This window comes from Pseudopipra pipra, chromosome 13, assembly GCF_036250125.1.
Source record: "Pseudopipra pipra isolate bDixPip1 chromosome 13, bDixPip1.hap1, whole genome shotgun sequence".
In the NCBI taxonomy this organism is placed as follows: domain Eukaryota; kingdom Metazoa; phylum Chordata; class Aves; order Passeriformes; family Pipridae; genus Pseudopipra; species Pseudopipra pipra.
In genome coordinates, this window is record NC_087561.1 from 20386524 (window position 1) to 20406167 (window position 19644).

Here is a 19644-nt window from a genome sequence, read left to right on the forward strand (position 1 = left end):
ACATTCCCCCAAAATGTTCATGGGCAAAATACCCTCCAAGCACCACGTCCTGGACACACAACTAACACATTGCACCTGTAAAACTGGCAGTGTTTTGCTTCCCCATATCCCCATCTGAGGACAACACATTTAGTAACTTGTTGACACCCTTGGAAGACCCCAACGATGAGCGTTTAACCACTGAACCACCCAGAGCTTGGACTTCTGGCATCTACACCCAGATCACTCCCTGGGATGACAGAGGCTGGGTAACTGGGGAATCCAGCAGCAAAACCAGCTGCAGTCACCTCTCCATAGCCGAGGATGAGCTGGGACCAGCTCTTCCACTCGGGACACTTGTCTCTGTCGGTGAAGGTGGTGTTGGATTTCCAGCAGCAGTGCTCATGGTTGAACCAGAACCCTGCCAAGCACACTCCTTCCTTCAGATCTGTCATCCAGTGGGCAGAGATGTCGATCAGCCCTGCCAAGGAACCTGGTTTAAAGGAAAAAAAAAACCAAAAATAGTTTAATAATCACCTTGTGCACACTCAAACACCTGAAGGTCACAGCCTGCCCCACTAGTTCCTGACTCACCCTCCAACACATAGAGAAACACTGGTATTTCTGCCTACAATTCCTTCTGTGGAGAGCTAAAGGGGCAGATTTGCTTGGTTTTGAATAATTTCAATATATTGAAAAGAGCAGGTGAGGGAACAGCACGGCTGATGATATTTCAAAGGCTGACTGTGTTCAAACCCACCCTGCATCCTCAGCAATTAATTCTTCCCAATGACACTGAAAAACTGTTTATTAAATATAGCACAGCAACATTCCTGGAGGACTCAGACAAAATGTGTCACCAGAATCCAGGAGCTGCACCAACAACGCCGACACTGTGACAGGAATAACTCTGAATTTGGAAAAAAACATTTCCAATGCCAAATCAAAAAAAGAAAAATAAAGGAGGGGAAAGTTACAACTGTGCCAAGTGAAACAACGCCAGCAGAGCCAGCACAGAAGTTAATTTGGATTTTAGAAGAGGAATCTTCATGCAATTTCTATTAATAACTTCTGTGATCCCCGAAGATCACTGGGATCAGCTCTGCTCTCACCCAACCCCCCGGAGCAAAGCAGAGGACAGGAACAGGGACCTCTGATCCTTAGGAGCAAGTGGCAGCACAAGCTTCAGAGGCTGCAATCAACATTCAGCAAATCCAGCAGTTAATGACAAACTGGTCAGCAGCCTTCCTGGGTAACCATTAACAGGAGATTTCACTTCAACCCTCGTGACAGATGCTTTGCTGCTTCCTATCGGGAAGATCTGTATCCAAGGGATTTACTCCTGCTACCCTAGGGCCAAAGTTTGCTTCTAAGTCATTTAAAAGGTCTCAGCCAGCCAACCTCTGAAAGAAGCTGACTTCCAAAAAACACCTCTTCCTTTTTATATCCAAGTAAAGTGGGAAAAAAAAAAAACCAAAAAAGAAGTAACTCTTGCTGGCAGTCCTTGGCATTAACCTCTGCAGTGCCCCCGAGGAGCGCCTGGCACAGACGTACACAAAGCACAGCACTCTCCTCCAGCCCAGCATTTCCATCAGCTCTGCTTTAATTAACATTTTTTATTTGTTTCAGAGCTCTGTACCAGCAGCAGATCCAGAGCAGTGTCCAGGACAGCTCTCAGCCTCAGTTTTGTACTTTGCTTTTGCACAAACAGGGCCTCAAAACACTTACAAATAATTCTCTGTGAACCACAATGCAGCGGCAGAGCCCTCGGTGGCAGCACAAGTCCTCACTCCAGGGACAAATCCTGCTCCAGGGACCTGCCAGGGCTTGTGGAGGAATTGATCCCGATGCTGTAGCACAGGAATTAGTTTTCCCTGGAGGTTTGTTCTTACCTGCCAACAACCCAATGAAGAGCATCAACAGCCAGCCCGAGAAGGCATCGCTCACGCTGTGCAGCAGCGCCCAGGTGGACTCTTTGCTTCTGTTGGTGATCTGGGAAAGGGTTTGCAAAAGGAAACAAAAATCCATGAGGACACTGATCCACTGTGGTGTAAATGCTCTAAGAACTACTTGGTGACACTGTCACTGTACTTTGGGGGGGTGAGGGGAGAGAAAAAGCATCAGACAGCAGCTGCTCCTACAGCTGGTGCAGTAAATGCAGCTCTGGTTGGGAGGTGTAGGAGAATGGATCAAGAGTCATGGGATCCCAGAATGAGCTGGGTGCGAAGGGACCTTGAAGATCACCCATTCCAACCCCCTGCTATGGGCAGGGACACCTTCCTTATCCCAGATTGCTCCAAGCCCCATCCAACCTGGCCTTGTACACTTCCAGGGATGGGGCAGCCACAGCTTCTCTGCACCAGGACCTCAAGGATACGGACACAAGGGGGTCACAGGTTTAATGCCAGCACAGAGGAATGGTCAGGCTGGGAAGCAGCCAATGGTGGCACTGGGAAGTGAGACTCAGCCCCATCCCAGATGCCCCAGGCTGAGCTGACCTGTCAGTCTCACTGCTCCTGACAGGCGGACAAAGGGGGACAGAACGGCCATTGTGTGCCCCGAGTACCCAGCTGCCTCTCCCAAGGGAAACATTCCAGCTCACCACTATTATTCCCAGATAAAAAGGCACATTGATGCACACAACTAATGCCCACTAAATGAGGAATAAACGCAGTAAGAATCCTTTCTGCCTGGATGAGCATCTGTTGGGTTTTTCCAAATGCCACACTGATCCCTGTGACAGAATCCAGGAGGGCTTGGGGTGGCTGCCAAAACTACTTCCTTTAGATTTCTTTCCATTGGACAAACCCCACACCTCTTTGGCCAGCCCTAACTTCTGCCTTGACCTGATTTGATCTCTCCTATGAAGACAGGCTGGGGTTGTCCAGTCTGGAGAAGAAAAGGCTCCCCCGGGAGACCTTAGAGTCCCTTCCAGTGCCTAATGGGGCTCCAAGAGAGCTGGAAAGGAACTCTGGACAAGGGCCTGGAGTCACAGGACAAAGAGGAATGGCTTCCCACTGCCAGAGGGCAGGGTTAGATGCAATATTGGGAAGGATATTCCTGGCTGTGAGGGTGGGGAGGCCCTGGCACAGGTTGCCCAGAGAAGCTGTGGCTGCCCCATCCCTGGAATTGTTCAAGGTCAGGTTGGACAGGGCTTGGAGCAACCTGGGCTGGTGGAAGGTGTCCCTGCCCATGGCAGGGGGTTAGAACTGGATGATCTTTAAGGTCCTTCCAACCCAAACCATTCCATGATTCTCTGACCTCTGCAGACAGGAAACTGTGCCACACTGATGGGCACCACCTTTGTACCCACACCTGTGACAAGGCTTTGGGGTTTGGACCCTTAACCCAATAACAGGACCAGTTTTGGGGCAGGAGGCAGCAGGGACACAAAGCCCCTTGGCTGGGTCTGCACTCACTCAAATTTTTGGGCATTATGCTGTATTTCTTGTATTTATTCACACCCTGAGCAGAGTGTGTGCTCTGTTTGGGTCCTGTTAGCAAAGACACAAGTTGTTTTGTGAGGCCCAGTGGAAAAAAAATAAAGAATCAAAGAATATTTTGGGAAACAAATAGACAAGTTAAGTTCAGTCATCACCCTCCAAGAGTGCTGCCAGCAAGGCAGGAGCAGACTGAGGACATGGGTAGTTCATTTAAAGTCCCCCTTGCTTTCTGAGCAAATTCCTTTAATTACACAATGGTGCAAAGGGATTCTGGAAGAATTCTGGAAGAATTGCACTTCTCAAACAAACAAATTCCAACAGAAAGAGTATCTTTCACCTTTGCAGTTGTGAAAGCAGAAAAACAGGCTGGTTTGCCTATCTGAAACCCACATTTTAAATAAATAAAAGTCTTCAGAAGAGAAGTAGCAACTGATAAACTGCAACATGGGGGATTTAAGGCTCCTTTTCCTCTAACTGAAGCTCTCACCTCCCATCCTAAGGGTAACCCCTTCATCCCAGGTGTCTCCAGGAAGTGCCTCCCTACCCCAGCAATCAGAACTAAGATTAACAAAGTTAATTATCCTGCCCTCAGTGCCAGTGAGGAGCAGTAGGAATTTTTACCTCCCTGTGCCTGTCCCGGTCCCTGGATTTCTCTCGCACCCAGTCTATAGTGTTAAAATCTTCATAGGTGCCCACTCCAGGAAGAGGTTCCTCCAGGAAATCCATCATGGTGCTTTTGCCATTCATCCCTCCTCCATTATACGTGGAAAAGCCTGGTGGGGGAGGAACGGGGAAAATTGAGCATTTCTTAGTTTCCCCCTTTTTTATAAAACCCCAAAACACTAATTAAGGGGGGAAAGCACAGATTTCAGTGGGAACAAAGAGCTGTTGAGATGTTCCTGAGCTAAATACCCCAGGCACACCTTCCCAGGTGATCTGTGCCAGGTACAGCCTTCCCAGCTCCAGCAGCTCACATGGAGATGGGGCTGTTCCTGGAAATGACTGTTCAAAAACAAAGTGAATCATCACTAGATGTTGACTTTTCCCTAAATCCAGGACTTGCCGTGAGGATATTTTGCCATTTGAAGTAAGCAGAGGGGAGAGGGAGAGGAGAAAGGGAATATTTGAGACTCCTCAGGAGAGCTGAAGGGAATCCCAGGTGGATCTGGTCGTGGTGGGCAGGAGGGCATGAATGGGAGCAGGGAAACAGGGAAAGCTAAGCATCCAGTGGGGCATGGAAAGCAGAAATAGTGGTATCAAGTGGGATACCACTGGGAAAACACCAGACTGAGGCTTGCAGCCTCCCTTGGTGGAGAGAACTCAGCCAAACCACTCAACCTCCTGCCTAACCTGCTCCAGCCCACGGAAAACGATGGTTAGTGTGGGTGTACACCCCCAAAATCATGGTTCTGTAAGACACTAAGTGTCTCCAGTCATCCAGAGGGAAAAACAGAAGAGCAAAAGTCAATATCCAATCAAAACTGGGAAGTGTTGGGGAAGAGCAGGGTTAAAACTCCCAGGCAGAAGGATAATGGTTGATATTTCACTCAGAGTATTTAGGTTGCAGCTATCACGGGGGCAAAGGTGTCTCCAGATGGGAAAAATAAGGAATTCAAACAGCTGCCCTCTGCCCCATCATCTAAAGCAGGAGGGGAAAAGAGAGCTGTGATGTCTTCCCAACCCATCTCCCAGGTTGGCACAGCTGCCTCTTCACAGGGAAAAAGGCACGGGAAAACAAGATGAGTCATGTACAGAACTGACAACCACCACAAAATAACCCACTTAAAAAGGCTCCTCGCTTCATCTGGGACAAAAAGAAGGTGAACTGGAGTTCTCCAGAGCTCTTCCCAATGGTGAGAGCACAGGCCATGAGCCCCAGCTTGCACTGGGAAGCAAACAGGGCACGTTTGGCAAGAGCTGCAAGGAATTCCTGGCTTTAATGACATTTTTGAGGCAAAAAGCTTGGAAATACCCAAACTGGCATCAAGGCTTCCCTGTTCAAATATCTCCACTGGAAATTCCAAGTGCTCTTCTATAAACCTGATGGACCAGAACCTCCCTGAATAAATCCCCTGGATAACAACAGCCAGCCAGGTGGGAGGCCGTGGAGCACTGAGGTACCTGGAGCTCCTCCTGCCCGCCTGGGAGCTGCCTGGAGCAGGGATCTGGTACAGGGGACAAGCCAAGGCCTCCTCCCAGTCACCTGCAGCTCAGTGAGTCCCACCTGCAGCCCAGAGCTGCAGCTCTTCACAGCCAAGGCCACCAAAAGACATGGAGACTGTGCCCGTGGCAGAACTGAGCTCAGCAGGGTCTGACCCAGCTCCATGGGGACACACAACATCCCAGTGCCCACCTGGGAGACTCTGTGGCACACCAGACCTTTTCACCACAGTCATCCACATCCAATTCCCAGTTCCAGGGCCCCCCACCTCACACTACAGTGTATTTTTAATATCCTTGTGCTCTGGGAAAGCTGGAATATAGATTTGGGGATGGAGGGGTGGTTACTGATGGCTGGTGAGAGCACTGTGGGAAGCCAGAATCCATCCAGGCCTTCATGCCCCCCAGACAAGGAACTACCACGGCCACATTCCCAGGGATGAGGTGGCTCTGGGGGGAATGACGAGTTCACCAAGCCTAGCAATGCCAAAGACAACACCAAATCCACCTTGAAAAGCAGGTGAGTGACTCCCCTGCACACCCATCCCCAAACCAGGCAGCCCAGCCCGAGGGGTTCTTTTTGCTTCTACAGGAATGACCAACTCTCCTAAAGTACCCCAACCATTCCCATCTCCGTGCTGCAGACAGCAGGCTCTCACTGCCTATTCCATTGGTTTTTTTGGCATATCCACTGCACTGTTTCCTAAAGATTAAAGATGCAGCTGTCCTAAATTAAAGTATTAATAAAGGAGAGTTAAACCCAGCAAACAGAACACCCTGAGAAGCATTTTCTGCAAGAAGCTGAGATCGGGGCATTCCATGCTCACTGTCCCAGAAAAACTGCCCAGACCAGTGACTTGGAGCTATCCTGGGAATGCTCTCCCAGCTCAGGGCTGCCATGGAGCACCACAAACCAGACCCTGAGGGCACAAAGCCGCAATGCCAGAGGGGTTGCGGGTCATGGGACCCCCAGCAACACCCCGATGGCCCCCTCAATCCCTCAGGCACAGGCAGTGTGATCCCATCCATGATCCCATCCTCAGCCTGGGTGATGACATCCACAGCCCATGTGATCCCACATGCAGAAGGGACTCACACACTCCAGACCAGGCAGGTGCAGTTTGGAGCCTGATCCCACTCTCCAGGATCCCCACCCAGCCCAGCCTGCCCATCCTACAGCCCCAGGATTTCCATTCCCAAAGCAGAATCCCGCAGTCTCCAGCCCTACACTGCAACTGTCCATTGGACAGAAGACAATGAGGAAACATCCTTATATTTTTCCAGGAGTAATGCAGAATGATAAAATGGCTGACAGCCATAAATATTTATCAAGATCATATTTCCTGCCTTAGCTGGTTGCAAATCAAGGATCCTAGAATAACCAGATAGGAATAAAGGAGGAAAATGAGCTCAGTGATGCTTTGCCATTGCACAGGTCCCCCTGTTGGGAATGTCCAGATCTCTAAATCAGAATTTAATGCCAGAGACAGCAAGTGAAAAGTAACTCTGTTACAGCTCATCTCTAAACACAGATTTCTCAGTGTTTTGATCACCTCCCCAGAACAGGTTAATTAATCCTCCACTTCAGACTCTGGCTCAGGAAAACCAGACAGGGCTTGTTAAACTTACAGACTCTGCCCGGTGCCACCCCCACAAAGCCCCAGCGTTTAGGAACGGTCCTGCCAGCAGCAAGGGGACAGCGATGGCACCTGCAGATCCCTGCCACCACTTCCCTGCTCCAGCAAATCCGGGGAAAGCCAGGGGTTTGCAGGCAGTGCACGACCATTACACAACAGAAATCCCACTGCCCACCCACCCTGACCCACCGCCTTCACCCAGCCCCAGGGCCACTGCCAGCAGTTTGCCCGCTGCCTCCACAGCGTGCAGGACACACGGACACGCTCCCCTTGGCTCACGCCACCTCTTCCTCCCTGCAAGTGTCTCCTCACCCTGGCTCAGCCGCTCCTCGGGAGTGCCTCTGGGGGTCTGCCTGTGCCATGGCCGTGGCTCAGGGGATGTTCCTGGGGCTCACAGCGGCACTTGCTGCATCCTTTTCCTCCGGACTCCGATCCCGCAGCGGCGCTGGGCACACCCCCCCCCGCACCCGGCATGTCGTCACCGGCACCGTCACATGAGCCAGCCCTTGCACCTCCACGGAGGGACAGGATTGGAGAGGCACAGGGAGAGGGTCAGGCTCGCAGGCAAGGACAGAGGGAGCAGCTCTGGCCAGGGATGGGGAATCCCGATGGTCCAGAGCAGAGGCTGCACCCCGAAGCAGCGAGCGGAGCCGCTCCGGCAGCACTCGGGACAGTTTATTTGCCAGAATGGATTCCCCGGGACTAAAACCCGTCTGCCATGCTGCAGACTGGCAGCTGCAGAGCTGGGGCTGCCCAGGGCTTCGAGCTGGAGAAAACTCACTGGAAAATGCCGTTTGTGCTCGTAAGCAGCAGGAATCCGGCAGGGTAAAGTGCACACTCAGAGCGATCAGCGTCACAGAGGCTCTGGGGTGGAAGGGACCTTAAAGCTCATCCCATTTCGCTCCCTGCCACGGCAGTGACACCTTCTACAAGAACAGGTTGCTCCAAGCCCTGTCCATCCTGGTCTTGAACACTTCCAGGGATGAGGCAGCCACAGTTTCTCTGGGCAACCTGTGCCAGTTTGAAGCCATTCCCCCTTGTCCTGTCACTCCAGGCCCTTGTCCCAAGTCCCTCTCCAGCTCTCCTGGAGCCCCTTTAGGCCCTGCAAGGGGCTCTCAGGTCTTCCTGGAGCCTTCTCTTCTCCAGGTGAACCCCCCCAGCTCTCCCAGCCTGGCTCCAGAGCAGAGGGGCTCCAGCCCTTGGAGCATCTCCGTGGCCTTCTCTGGACTCCTCCAGCAGCTCCACATCCTTCTGATGTTGTTCCCCAGGGCTGGAAGCAGTTCTGCAGGTGGGGTCCCACCTGAGGGGGCAGAGGGGCAGAATCCCCCCATGCCCTACTGCCCACACTGTGGGATCAGCCCAGGCCACTGGTTTCTGGGTACAGAGCACACAGCCAGGGTATGTGGAGCTTCTCATTCACCAACACTCCCAAATCCCTCTCCTCAAGGCTGTTCTCCATCCATTCTCCACCCAGCCTGGATTTGTGCTTGGGATTGCCCTGACCCACACATTGATTCCCCTTCACCCCAACAGTCCAACCCCAAAGATCCACCAAACCCGACCCTTAACCACCTTACCAGCCTGTCCACGGAGGGACACCCCAGACACGAGCACCCTGCTCCCCACCTCCCACCAGGGATGCTCCTGGCACACCAGCCTGGGACATAACCTGCTCTGCACCCCGTTTCCAAAGCTCTGCACCAAGTCAGGATGCAGCAAAGGAAAACACACATTTATCAACAGTCTCCTGACTGCGGTGTCACTGATGTACTGACACACAGACTCCTTTCTTTTCCCACCCAGCTCACAATTTCCTTGCTGAATAGCTCCCAACAACTGCTCTTTGCTCACTGTCTTTCCAGCAGGCAGCCACTGGATTGTCCTTTTGTCCTCTGGCACAGTGGATACTTCAAAGCACTCTCCCAACCTCCTGGCCCCACGAGCACCTTTATCTTGCCATTCAATGCACACAAGAGCTCGAAGGGACTGGTGATTAAGTTCCTCCAGCTCCAATTTGCTGGTGATAACTTGTCATTCAGACATTGCCTGCGAGCCTGAAACCCTACGCCCTCCACATGCTGACTTTGGTCTCACTGATTAACTGCTCCGGGGCTCTGGCTGAGGAAGGCAGGTGAAGAAAAAAGCCAGGGGAGATGTGCCAGCCCGAGGTTCCCACTTCAAGTTTTAATTAAATTTTTAATTTAAGATGGAGAATAACTCGCTGCTGAATCCTGTTTGTGTTCATAAGCACCAGGAATCAGTCAGGGTAAACTGTGCATTCAGATCTCTGATCGTGGAGTCACGGAATGGTTTGGGAAGGAAGGGATCTTAAAGCCCATCCAGTTCCAACCCCTTGCCATGGGCAGGGACACCTTCTGCTAGCCTGGGTTGCTCCAAGCCCTGTCCAACCTGGCCTTGGACACTTCCAGGCATCCAGGGGCAGCCACAGCTTCTCTGGGCAACCTGTACCAGGGCCTCCCCACCCTTGCAGGGGAGAATTTCTTAGATCTAACCTAAATCTCCCCTCTCTCAGTTCAAACCCTCCCCTTGTCAAGAACCTCTCAGTTCCTGCCTTTAGAGCTCGAAGAGAAAAAACCATTCAATCCTACAGAGAAAAGGAGACCTTCCACCACTGAAACATGTTTAAGTCTTCCTCTGAAAGAAAGAGAAACACAGTCCTTTGCTCCTACAATTTAAAGCCCGTCCAGAGGCTTCCATGACTCCCAAGCATTACATCTTATTCCTCCCGAGCTGGTGCTGCCTCCCCACTGCTCGAGTGGGGAAAGGGTCACTGAAATAAAACACAAGACAAACCAGCATTGCCACCTCACTTAAACACCCACCACATCCTTTAACCCATTCAGGGGAAACCACTGGCATTCAAACAGTCTTGGAAAGGGCTATCGAGGAATCAGTACGACTTGCCCTCATAACAAGGTTGGCAGAAGCAACCCCCTCATCTAGGAGAGGTTTCTTGGCAAGGCAGCTTTTCCAGCAGATTTGGCTAAAGGAATCAGGCCTCATAAATCTTGTATTTCATCCAAAAAAACCCAACAATCAACAGGACTGCAGATAGAATCCAACCCACCGTGTTTTAGGTACCCATGAAGCTTTGGACAGAACTTTCTTTACAAGATCTAAAGCAAATTAAGCTGTTGGGGGGTAACAAGGAAACTTTCTCACAGAAAAGCAACGGGATGAAGACACAGGATGATGAATAAATCCCTGTTTTCAAAACAGGAGAAAGGCAACCCTGGAATCCCACTCAGTTCTGCTTGTCCTGCACTATTCCGTGTATTTCTGAGAGGTCTGGAGATGCGGTGACTACACTTTGGGCAGTGTTTTGGGTAACCAGCACGTCTTGGACTGACTTTAGAGACTCACAGCTGGGATACAAGGGAGCAGGAGAAAGTCACTGCCAAAAAACAAGGTTTAGAGGAGGAGCAAAAGAACTGCAAACCCTCCTGCTCTAAGTCAGCACGTTTGACTTCAAGTGTCTGCGACAACACTCAGCAACTCGTTGCTCAACAACTGAGGGGAGGCAACCAGGAAACAGTTCTTTTTTTTTTTAATTCCTCAAGCCAAGAAGCAGCAGAGATTTGCTGCTGCACAAATGCACCTTGGACATCACATGTAGCTCTGGGCACCTTTACTGTGAAACAGAAAGGTGATACCAGTAAGATGAAACAACAACTGGGAAGCCAAATGACCAGATGACCTTCAAAGGTCCCTTTCCAACCCAAACAATTTAATGATTTTAGGATTCTGCATCCCTAAAAAGACTGTCCCTTTGGCCAAGATGTAAATTCCAGCTCTGACAACAACTTTGAGAAAGCACTGCTAAGATTCCCTCATTTCCTGCTGTAACAACATTACCTTAGTGCCAAGACTGTGCAAGGGAAACTATAAAAGTATCAGGGGGTTTGATTAAAAAGCCAAGTTTGACTCCCGAGCACAACTTAACAGCATGGAAAAAAACCCATAATAATCAAGGAAAGTCTTATCTGTTACATTTTACTGATAAAATGCTGAAGTCCAGACCAGAGGAGATAAGAGGGAGAGAACATGTTACTCATGGTGAGGTTTCAGTAACACAAACAGGCACGAGAAGCCACTGCAGTTGGGTTTAGAGCAGTTTGACTGAAACAGGCCTGAAGCACTTGGAATATCGACATTTCAGCAGCAGCAAGGCTGGTGGTCCCCAGCAGAGCCCTGCCACTGTCACTCACCAGTCAAGGCCCCCTAAGGAAAGCTCTGAGGAGCTCCAGCTGCCACACACGTTCCAGGTTTACAGATCCATCAGGCAGGAGGTGACATTTCCTCTTCTGGGGACCTGGCAGGAGCTGGAAGCTCCAGTTTTGGGTGCTCTTTCAGTTTGAAAAGCCACCACCCTTACAGGAGAGTTTGACAGCATTGGAGAAGGGGTAAGGCAGGGCTGGGTTCTCGTTCCCAAAGGCATCACTACCTGGTCCCCATCCAACACCACACCAGGCAGAGGTTTGCAGGGAGAACCTCAGTTGCCACCTCACCAGCTTCAGTCAAACCTGTGCCCCCACAGCTTCAGGTTTCACACCTGGCACCCAAACATTTGCCAGCTGACTTCTCCTGAAGTCAGCAGGGGAGAGTCACAGGGTGAACTGAAACTGGCATTTGGGCAAGGAGCTCTTTCCCCTTTTACATTTCCTCTTTTACTTCTGTGTCACCTCTCCCATGGCCTTGAGCATCCTGTCAACACAGAGAACGTCATCCAGGGGAACCACTCCTCAGGTATTTGGCCTCAGGTTGTGCCAGGGTTGGAGATGATGGAAAATTTCTTCATGGAAAGAGTTGTCCAACCCTGGCATAGGCTGCCCAAAGCAGTGGTGGGGTCATCATCCCTGAAGGGATTTAACTGCCACGTGGATGTGGCACTTGGGGACATGTGCTAGTGGTGGCCTTGGCAGTGCTGGGGGATGGTTGGACTTGATGGTCTTAGAGGGCTTTTCCAACCCAAAGGATTCTGTGATTCTCAGCCCTCTGAGGTTCTGCCACCACCATCACTTCAAGCCACAGGTGCCAGTGGGGCAGAGCCCTGGTTTTTTTACAGAAGTAGCCACAGGCCTTCAAACATCCTCAGAGGAGATGGGAGAAGCCTGTTAAACAACCCAAGTGCTGTTCCCAGCCAACAGCAAAACCCAGCTCAAGTCACCCACTACCGCTTCTAAGCTCCATGGAATAACAATCTCCTGACAAGAAATTAAAGGATTCAGCTCCTTCTCTCTAAACATCAAACCTGAGCCCAGGTTTCACCCCAGAGAGCTGACACCACCCTCCTTTGCATGGATGGAACCCTGAGAAGAACACATTTGGGAGGTAAATCATGCCCATAAATCCCTCTGCACAGTGACAGAGGGTTTTGAACCACACACAGATGTTTCTCTCTCAGAGCTGATGCAGCCACTACCCACACACAGTGATCCTTCCTCTGCCCAAGCCAAGTGGACGAGGATCACATGGCCCTCACAAGACTCCCTGTGGAAAAGCTGCCAATTTGGGCTCCTGGCAGGTGACATTTTCGGGAAGCCTGTCTTCCCTTCCAGAGGCAGAGCACACAGCTGGGAAGCAAATCAGAGGGATTTCTTTTGAATTTCTGCCCTACAGTAACAGGGGTGGGGGAAGAAGAGGACAAGAAGGTTTATGGGAAGGCACAGAGCCCCAAATGAAGTATTTCTGCTTTTACAGTAACTTGTGATAATTCACAGAGGATACAAGCAGGCAGGTCTTGCTTGTCCAGTGCCAAAGCTCAGCAGACCCATGCAGATTCATCCCTCCTCCATTAATGTCACAGCTCAGACTCTTGGAGGAGAAGACCCTCTGGACAGCTGGGGTTGGCAGAGGAAGCCAATAAACCCTTCTCTGCTGTCACAGTGCGAGATTCTCTCCACAAGGGAAAACCTTTAAAACTACAGATAAAGAAGAAAAGAAGGGAAGGGAGCAGAGGGGAGGGGAGAGTCTCTGCAATTGCTCAGCGCTGCCATCCCTTCCCATGGCACTCACATCCCTCCCTCCTGGCACCACCAGCTCTTCCCGACAGCTGCTATTTTGGAAAACTCCAGAAAGGACTATCCAGAAGTCTGGGAAGCAAAGCAGTGCGAGAGAATATGCTACATCTCACAGCACAGGAACCACACAGAGAGGGATGCAATCCAGCACAGAATCCTGCAAACTCTTCACCTCGGTGCCAGGAAACATCAGACCCATCCTGGGCAGAGGCCAGCAGGATCCACACAGAAAATATTAGCATGAAATCCTACCAAAAGCCATCAGGAAAAACAGGGGAAAGCTCATGGGTGTTACCTCCCATCTCCCTCTCGAGTGGTGGGTCATCATCTGCCATGGATAAGTCCACAGATGCTCCAGCTATTTCCAGCATGTCCTCATCACTGGTGCTGCTCTGGAAGCTCCCCCGTCGATAGCCTTTCTGATCCATGGCCAGAGCTTCCAAACCTGGGAGCAAAGGGGAGGTTTTTAGAGCACAAGCATGGAACTTCATTTTCTAAGCCAACTGGACTCACACTTGACCCTGAAGACCCAGAAGCTGCACTGCCCTTCCCATGGGAAGGGTGGGTGCAAGTGCTGCCACCTGAATTTCAGCCTAGAATTCCAAGGTTTTGGAAGAGCTTTACAATTTTCTTGCACTAGATTTCATACTGCCACATGCCAGAAACAACAGCAGGTCCCAGTATGGCATCTGAACCCAACTGGGGAACCATAAACATGGCAGCAGTGGGGTGCCTGAGTTCTTAAAAGAACAAGTTTAGCAACCAAGCCCACAGAGATTCTCCCTAACAGGGATCCTACATCCATCTGTTGGAAAAGGGCTCAAACTGGATGCTGGATAAGGAAATGTCAGCCATGAGGGAGGCTTTACCAAGGCTATGAGACAACAAACTGCAAATCACCCCAAAAATGAGAAACAGCCCCATCTCAGCTGTGCCATCCCGTGTCACCTCTGCCACGGCTCCCAGTGATCCAACCACGATCCTGAACACACGAGCAGCCCAAAGACCTCAGGACATGCTTTTCTCTACAGAAAATCAATTCTATTATACAAGCACACAATGGCTTGGTTGGAAGGGACCTTAAAGCTCATCTCATCCCACCCCCTGCCATGGGCAGGGACACCTTCCACTATCACAGGTTGCTCCAAGCTCTGTCCAACCTGGCCTGGAACGCTTCAAGGGATGGGGCAGCCACAACAATATTTCAAAGTTCTTGGTCTAAAAAGCCTCTCAACATATTTCCTTTGTCTCCTTTGTACCTCCCACAGGCTGTGAATGAGTTTCTGTCTGCCGATTGTGACCCAACAGAGCCAAAATGACCAAGGTCAAGTGTTAGCCAAGGCAAGTGCCATCCACCCATGTATTTATTAAATAACCTCCACACGTGCTCTCAACAGGTTTGCAATGATTTTTTTTCGACCCCAGCCATCTCAAGGAGCCACCCACATCAGATCACAACACGAGACCTGTTGTGTCTCTTCCTCTTCTCCAGAACAGCAAGGAAACTACAAACACACAAGCTCTGAAAACATAATAAACTAAATAAATAAATAACCTAAACTGGGGAAAAAAAATCATGTCTGAGCCTCAAAAATAGCTCTTGCCACCTAGAAGTGGGAATCTTTGCATCTCCATGAGAAGACAGACTCATAGAATCATAGAGGTTGCAGAAGGTCTCCAGGATCATCAAGTCCAACCTGTGACCACCCAGCCTAGAGCTCTGAGTGCCATCCCCAGTCGTTCCTTGGACACCTCCAGGGATGGGGACTCCACCACCTCCCTGGGCAGCCCCTTCCAATGCTTGACCACTTTTTCCAGGAAGAAATTCCTCCTGATGTCCAACCTGACCCTCCCCTGGCACAGCTGGAGGCCGTTCCCTCTCCTCCTGTCCCTTGTTCCCTGGGAGCAGAGCCCGACCCCCCCCCGGCTCCCCCCTCCTGTCAGGGGGTTGCAGAGCCAGAAGGTCCCCCCTGAGCCTCCTTTTCTCCAGGCTGAGCCCCCCCAGCTCCCTCAGCCCCTCCTGCTGCTCCAGCCCCTTCCCCAGCTCCGTTCCCTTCCCTGCACATGCTCCAGCCCCTCAGTGTCTCTCCTGTTGTGAGGGGGCCCAAAACTGACCCCAGAATTCCAGGTGTGGCCTCAGCAGTGCCCAGCACAGGGGGACAATCACTGCCCTGCTCCTGCTGGCCACACTATTCTTGGTCCAGGCCAAGTTGCCACTGGCCTTCTTACCCACCTGGGCACACTGCTGGCCATGTGTGCTTTGCTCTTGCAAACACTGATATTTTTTCAGAGAATTAGAGAGGAACCAAATATGTGGTTCAGCCTCAGGAAGGGAAAACGCCAGCCAGCACTTCCCAACGAGCTGAATTACACACTCTGCAGAAAACACTTCCTATTACACAGAAAAAGCCACGACAGCACACAAAAAAAAAAGCCTTGGAGCTGCACAAGAGTGACGCATTGGGCTCTTCAGTGTGGAACATGATGTTCCTAAACTTTTAAGCCCTGTTTTCTCATTAAACTGGTGCAGAATACCCCAGGAAGGAGGGAGCCCAGGGGAGCTGGGTGCTCAGGAAGGCATATGAGCTCCCTGAGAGCACACAGACAGCGTAGCATGGAGAGTCGAGGGCAGGAGAAAGCCAGGAGTTCAAAGTTAATATTCATCAGCTAACAATAAAGAAAATTAAATGTCATTAAAGTGCTGTGGTGCTCCTCCAGTGAGCTGCTTCCAGGCAACACAGTGGGTCCAACTGCCAGCCCAGGAGTCAGGGAGGGCCTGTTCATCCTGGCAGAGAACTAAGGAAACTCTGTGCTTGTGTGTCATGGGGCTCATCTGCAGTGTAACACAGTTTTACAGGGATTTTCCAATAAGACTCTTTGTGTGTGTAAATACATGGGAAGGGGGGTTAAAAATATGTCTGTCTTTCTAGAGTCATGGAATGGTTTGGGCTGGAAGGGACATTTAAAGATTATCCATTTCCACCCCCTGCCATGGGCAGGGACACCTCCCACTATCCCAGGTTGCTCCAAGCCCTGTCCAACCTGGCCTTGGACACTTCCAGGGATGGGGCAGCCACAGTTTCTCTGGGCAACCTGTGCCAGGGCCTCCCCACCCTCACAGGGAAGAGTTTCTCCCCAGTATCTCACCTAAATCCATTTGCTTTCAACAATCAGTATCAATTCCTGCCCAGGCTGCACAGGCAGCCTGACCACTGCTCAAGGAGCAGAAACCAAAGCACCAGCACCTCCTGCTTCTCCCAGTTCCTCCCCAAGTTTGTTCTCATTTACAGCTTTAAAAACCAAAACTGAGGCAGCAAACACAGCACCTCCCAGCTGCAGCAGAGCCCAGGGAACACCTGGCAGCACAAAGAGGACACAAGGAGGATAATTCCATGCTCACTTCTCCCCCCAGCCCCGATGCAGTGTCAGGTTTAAGTCATTTTTTCTTACCAAAACGCTCCCTCTACGGGCAAGCAATGCTTTCCCAGGCTAAACCACATGCACAAAACATAAAATTTAAAAAGAAACAACAAAAAAAAAGACCATTCTCGTGTTTATCTAGTTGTTAATTTATCACCAGTCCTCATCAGGCAACAGCTGCCTCTTTCCACGGGCTACAGCACTGCCAGGACTGCCCCCCACCCCCAGCAAACACACATACCCAAAGGCTCCCGGTGTCCCCAACGCCGGTGTGATGCCATCCTCCTCCAGTGCCCCATCCACCTCCTCCAGCTGCCCCATCCACCTCCTCCAGCTTTCTACTCCGTCCTGGTGCTCCCCATGGCAGTCAAGAAAAAGGGAAGCACCGAAGCAGAACCCGGCAGGGTCCCCCCGACGCCTGGAAGTGACTCAGAGGACAGCGCTGGCAGCCAGGAAGCTGGAGCTCCGCTGCCATCCTGCTGCCAGCCCCAGCTCGGCTGGGATGCTCAGCCCCCTCGCCATGATTTCCAATCAAAAAAAACAACCAGACATTCCAAGATTGTCTCCTTGTTTTGTGCTCCAGTGTCACCCAACAGCACCCGTCCCAGTGCCACCACGGCAGCAGGGCAGTGGGAGTGGTGAGGTGTAGCCCCGGAGAGCTCCGGCACTGCCACGCTCGGAGCAGCCCTTCCAGCACACAGGCTCAAGGTTTTCCCAGTCAGAGCGTGGAAAAAGCTCCTGTAGCATTTTCCCCGTCCCTGTCCGAGGGGAGGCTTGATCCCAGCTCCACCAGCACCACACGGACATCACAGCAGAACAACACCAGGAGCGGGTAACAATCCCAACCAGCCACCTCCAGAGTCGTTCTCGTTGTGGGAAGGAGCCAGCTTACCACCTAGTGGCTGTTTCCTCTGGAAAACCAAAACCTGGATCACAAGACAGTGGGTTTTTTTTTTAAAGATCAGCAAATCTAAGCCATGCTTTGACAGCTCAGGGCTCCCTCTCCTTCCCAGCCCCACATGGCTCTCGGACAGTCCCTTCTGGCAAGTACCAAATAACAGAACAGATAAATAAATAAATAAATAAGAAGAATAAATAAAAAAGAAAAAAACCACGCAGAACAAACCAACTGTAACTGGAAAAAAAAAAAAAACAAAGGAGAGGAGAGAAAAATGTAGCTGTTTAGTTGTTATGTCAACACGAGTGTTATGTCAACACTCATGGTGCCTGGCTGGGAGCCAGCAGAGCCAGGCTTTCACAGAGTCCTGGAACTCTTTGGGTTGGAAGGGACCTGAAAACTCCTCCAATTCCACCTTCCTACCACGGGCAGGGACCCCTTCCACTAGACCAGCTTGCTGGTGTAGCAAGCTCTCTGGGCAACAGGGGGGTTGGGGCTTGTGGGACTCCCTCACCACAAGCTCTCTGGGCAACATCACCCCTCCAGAGGCTCACGTGCCATTAAAAATCCCCACATCTCCCTCCTGAAGCAAATAAGGGGCAAACTCCATCTGCACCTAAACTAAGTGAGCTGGTTTGGATTTTGTTGAATTCCAGCCCTGGAGACCTGGAACCCTGCGCAGGAAGGTTTTTAGGGAGAAGCCTCGTGCACAGTCGTGCTGCCAAATGGATCCCCCAGGGAGGGACCAGCCCTCTCTCCCCACGCTGTGACAGCAAAGCCGTGACTCGCCGCAGGCAAGAAAATGCTGTTTTTCCAAGTCATTCCCTGCTCCAATTCCCTGTGCTGTCTGAAGTGACTACAACCAGCCTCTGCTTCTGTGGATGGGAAACTACACCAAATTTACAAGGGCTGGAATGACAGGACAACATGGAATGGCTTCACGCTGACGGGGGGCAGGGTTAGATGGAATACTGGGGAGAAATTCTTCCCTGTGAAGGTGGTAAGTTCCCTGCCCAAAGAAGCTGTAGAAGGGTGGAAGTGTTCAAGGGCAGGTTGGACGGGGCTTGGAGAAACCGATAGCAGTAGATGGTCATCAAGGTCTCTTCTAACCCAAATCATTCCAGGATTCTATGACTGCTCCCTTCCTGGAGTGGTCAAGGGGGCTCTGGGGCTCCCCCAGCCTCACACTAGTGCAGGAGCAGAATCCTGTCCCTCTCAGGCTGTGCTGGCCCTGGCAGAAGGCTGACCTGGCCAGTGGGACTCCACCACTCCAGGCAGGCTTTTGCCCTCAGCAGCTGTTCCAGCAAAGGCAAACACCCCCTGGGAATGCTGCTGCCTTGGGCCAGAGCTGTCTGGCCACACTGGCCTGAACAATAGGAGGTTTGTGAGAAACTGGGAATTCTACCAACACAAGCCGAACACAAAGACTTGGATTGTTTTAGGGCTTGTTTGGGGCTCTTTTGTTGTTCTCTGACACGTATTCACACAGGCCCCTGGAGTGCTCTGCCCTGACATCTTCCCAGCAAGGTAACAGGCGCTGTCAGGAGTCTGGGTCATGGCAGAAAGCAGAGCATGGACCCTGTGACATTTTGGGTTTTCCTGGCACTTCTGCACATAGGGCTGATACAGCACTTTATGGGATTCACTGCTATCCTGGAATGCACTGACACCACAGCCTTACAGCCACACCAGTATCACCTCTTCTGGAATAATCCATCACTCCACAGAGCTTCTGCCTCTCAGCCCAGGACACTGGAACACCCAAGGGAAGGCAAACAGCAAACACACCCATCCCAAAAGCAGGACAGGCACTTCCAGGCTCCAGCCGTTGCTCCAGCATGTGTGGACCGAGGCGATGCACAGTGAGGGCACAGCTGTGACCAAAGGCACTGCCAGCCCTGTTCAAAACCAGCATCAGTCCTCCAAAAGCCAAAAGAGACGTTGTTAAGCACAAAGGTAGCTGAGCTGTAAGCACCTGTACATCACAACTCATGATTAGGAACATCTTTTCCTGGTTACTGCCTCAGTTATCTGCTCCATCTGTTGCTTTCTCCAGGAAACCTCAT

The 19644-nt window shown here is 51.3% G+C and overlaps 1 protein-coding gene across 9 annotated transcripts in view; it reads right to left on the reverse strand.

Annotated features, from left to right (window-relative positions):
- The window catches only part of LOC135421674 (H(+)/Cl(-) exchange transporter 5), a 37236-nt gene that overhangs the window by 11424 nt on the left and 6168 nt on the right, over window positions 1-19644 (reverse strand). For 5 of the 9 annotated variants that reach the window (XM_064670305.1, XM_064670302.1, XM_064670304.1 and 2 more), the window contains 4 exons: window positions 13556-13705; window positions 4044-4195; window positions 1872-1971; window positions 288-472 (listed from right to left, as the gene is read on the reverse strand). In XM_064670305.1, the coding sequence (XP_064526375.1) occupies window positions 288-472; window positions 1872-1971; window positions 4044-4195; window positions 13556-13688 (570 nt within the window). In that variant the 5' untranslated portion in view covers window positions 13689-13705. Of the gene's footprint in view, window positions 1-287; window positions 473-1871; window positions 1972-4043; window positions 4196-7531; window positions 7678-13555; window positions 13706-15493; window positions 15610-16921; window positions 17054-19644 lie in introns of those variants that run through there. The other 4 variants (XM_064670301.1, XM_064670306.1, XM_064670308.1 and 1 more) reach the window with 4 other exon arrangements.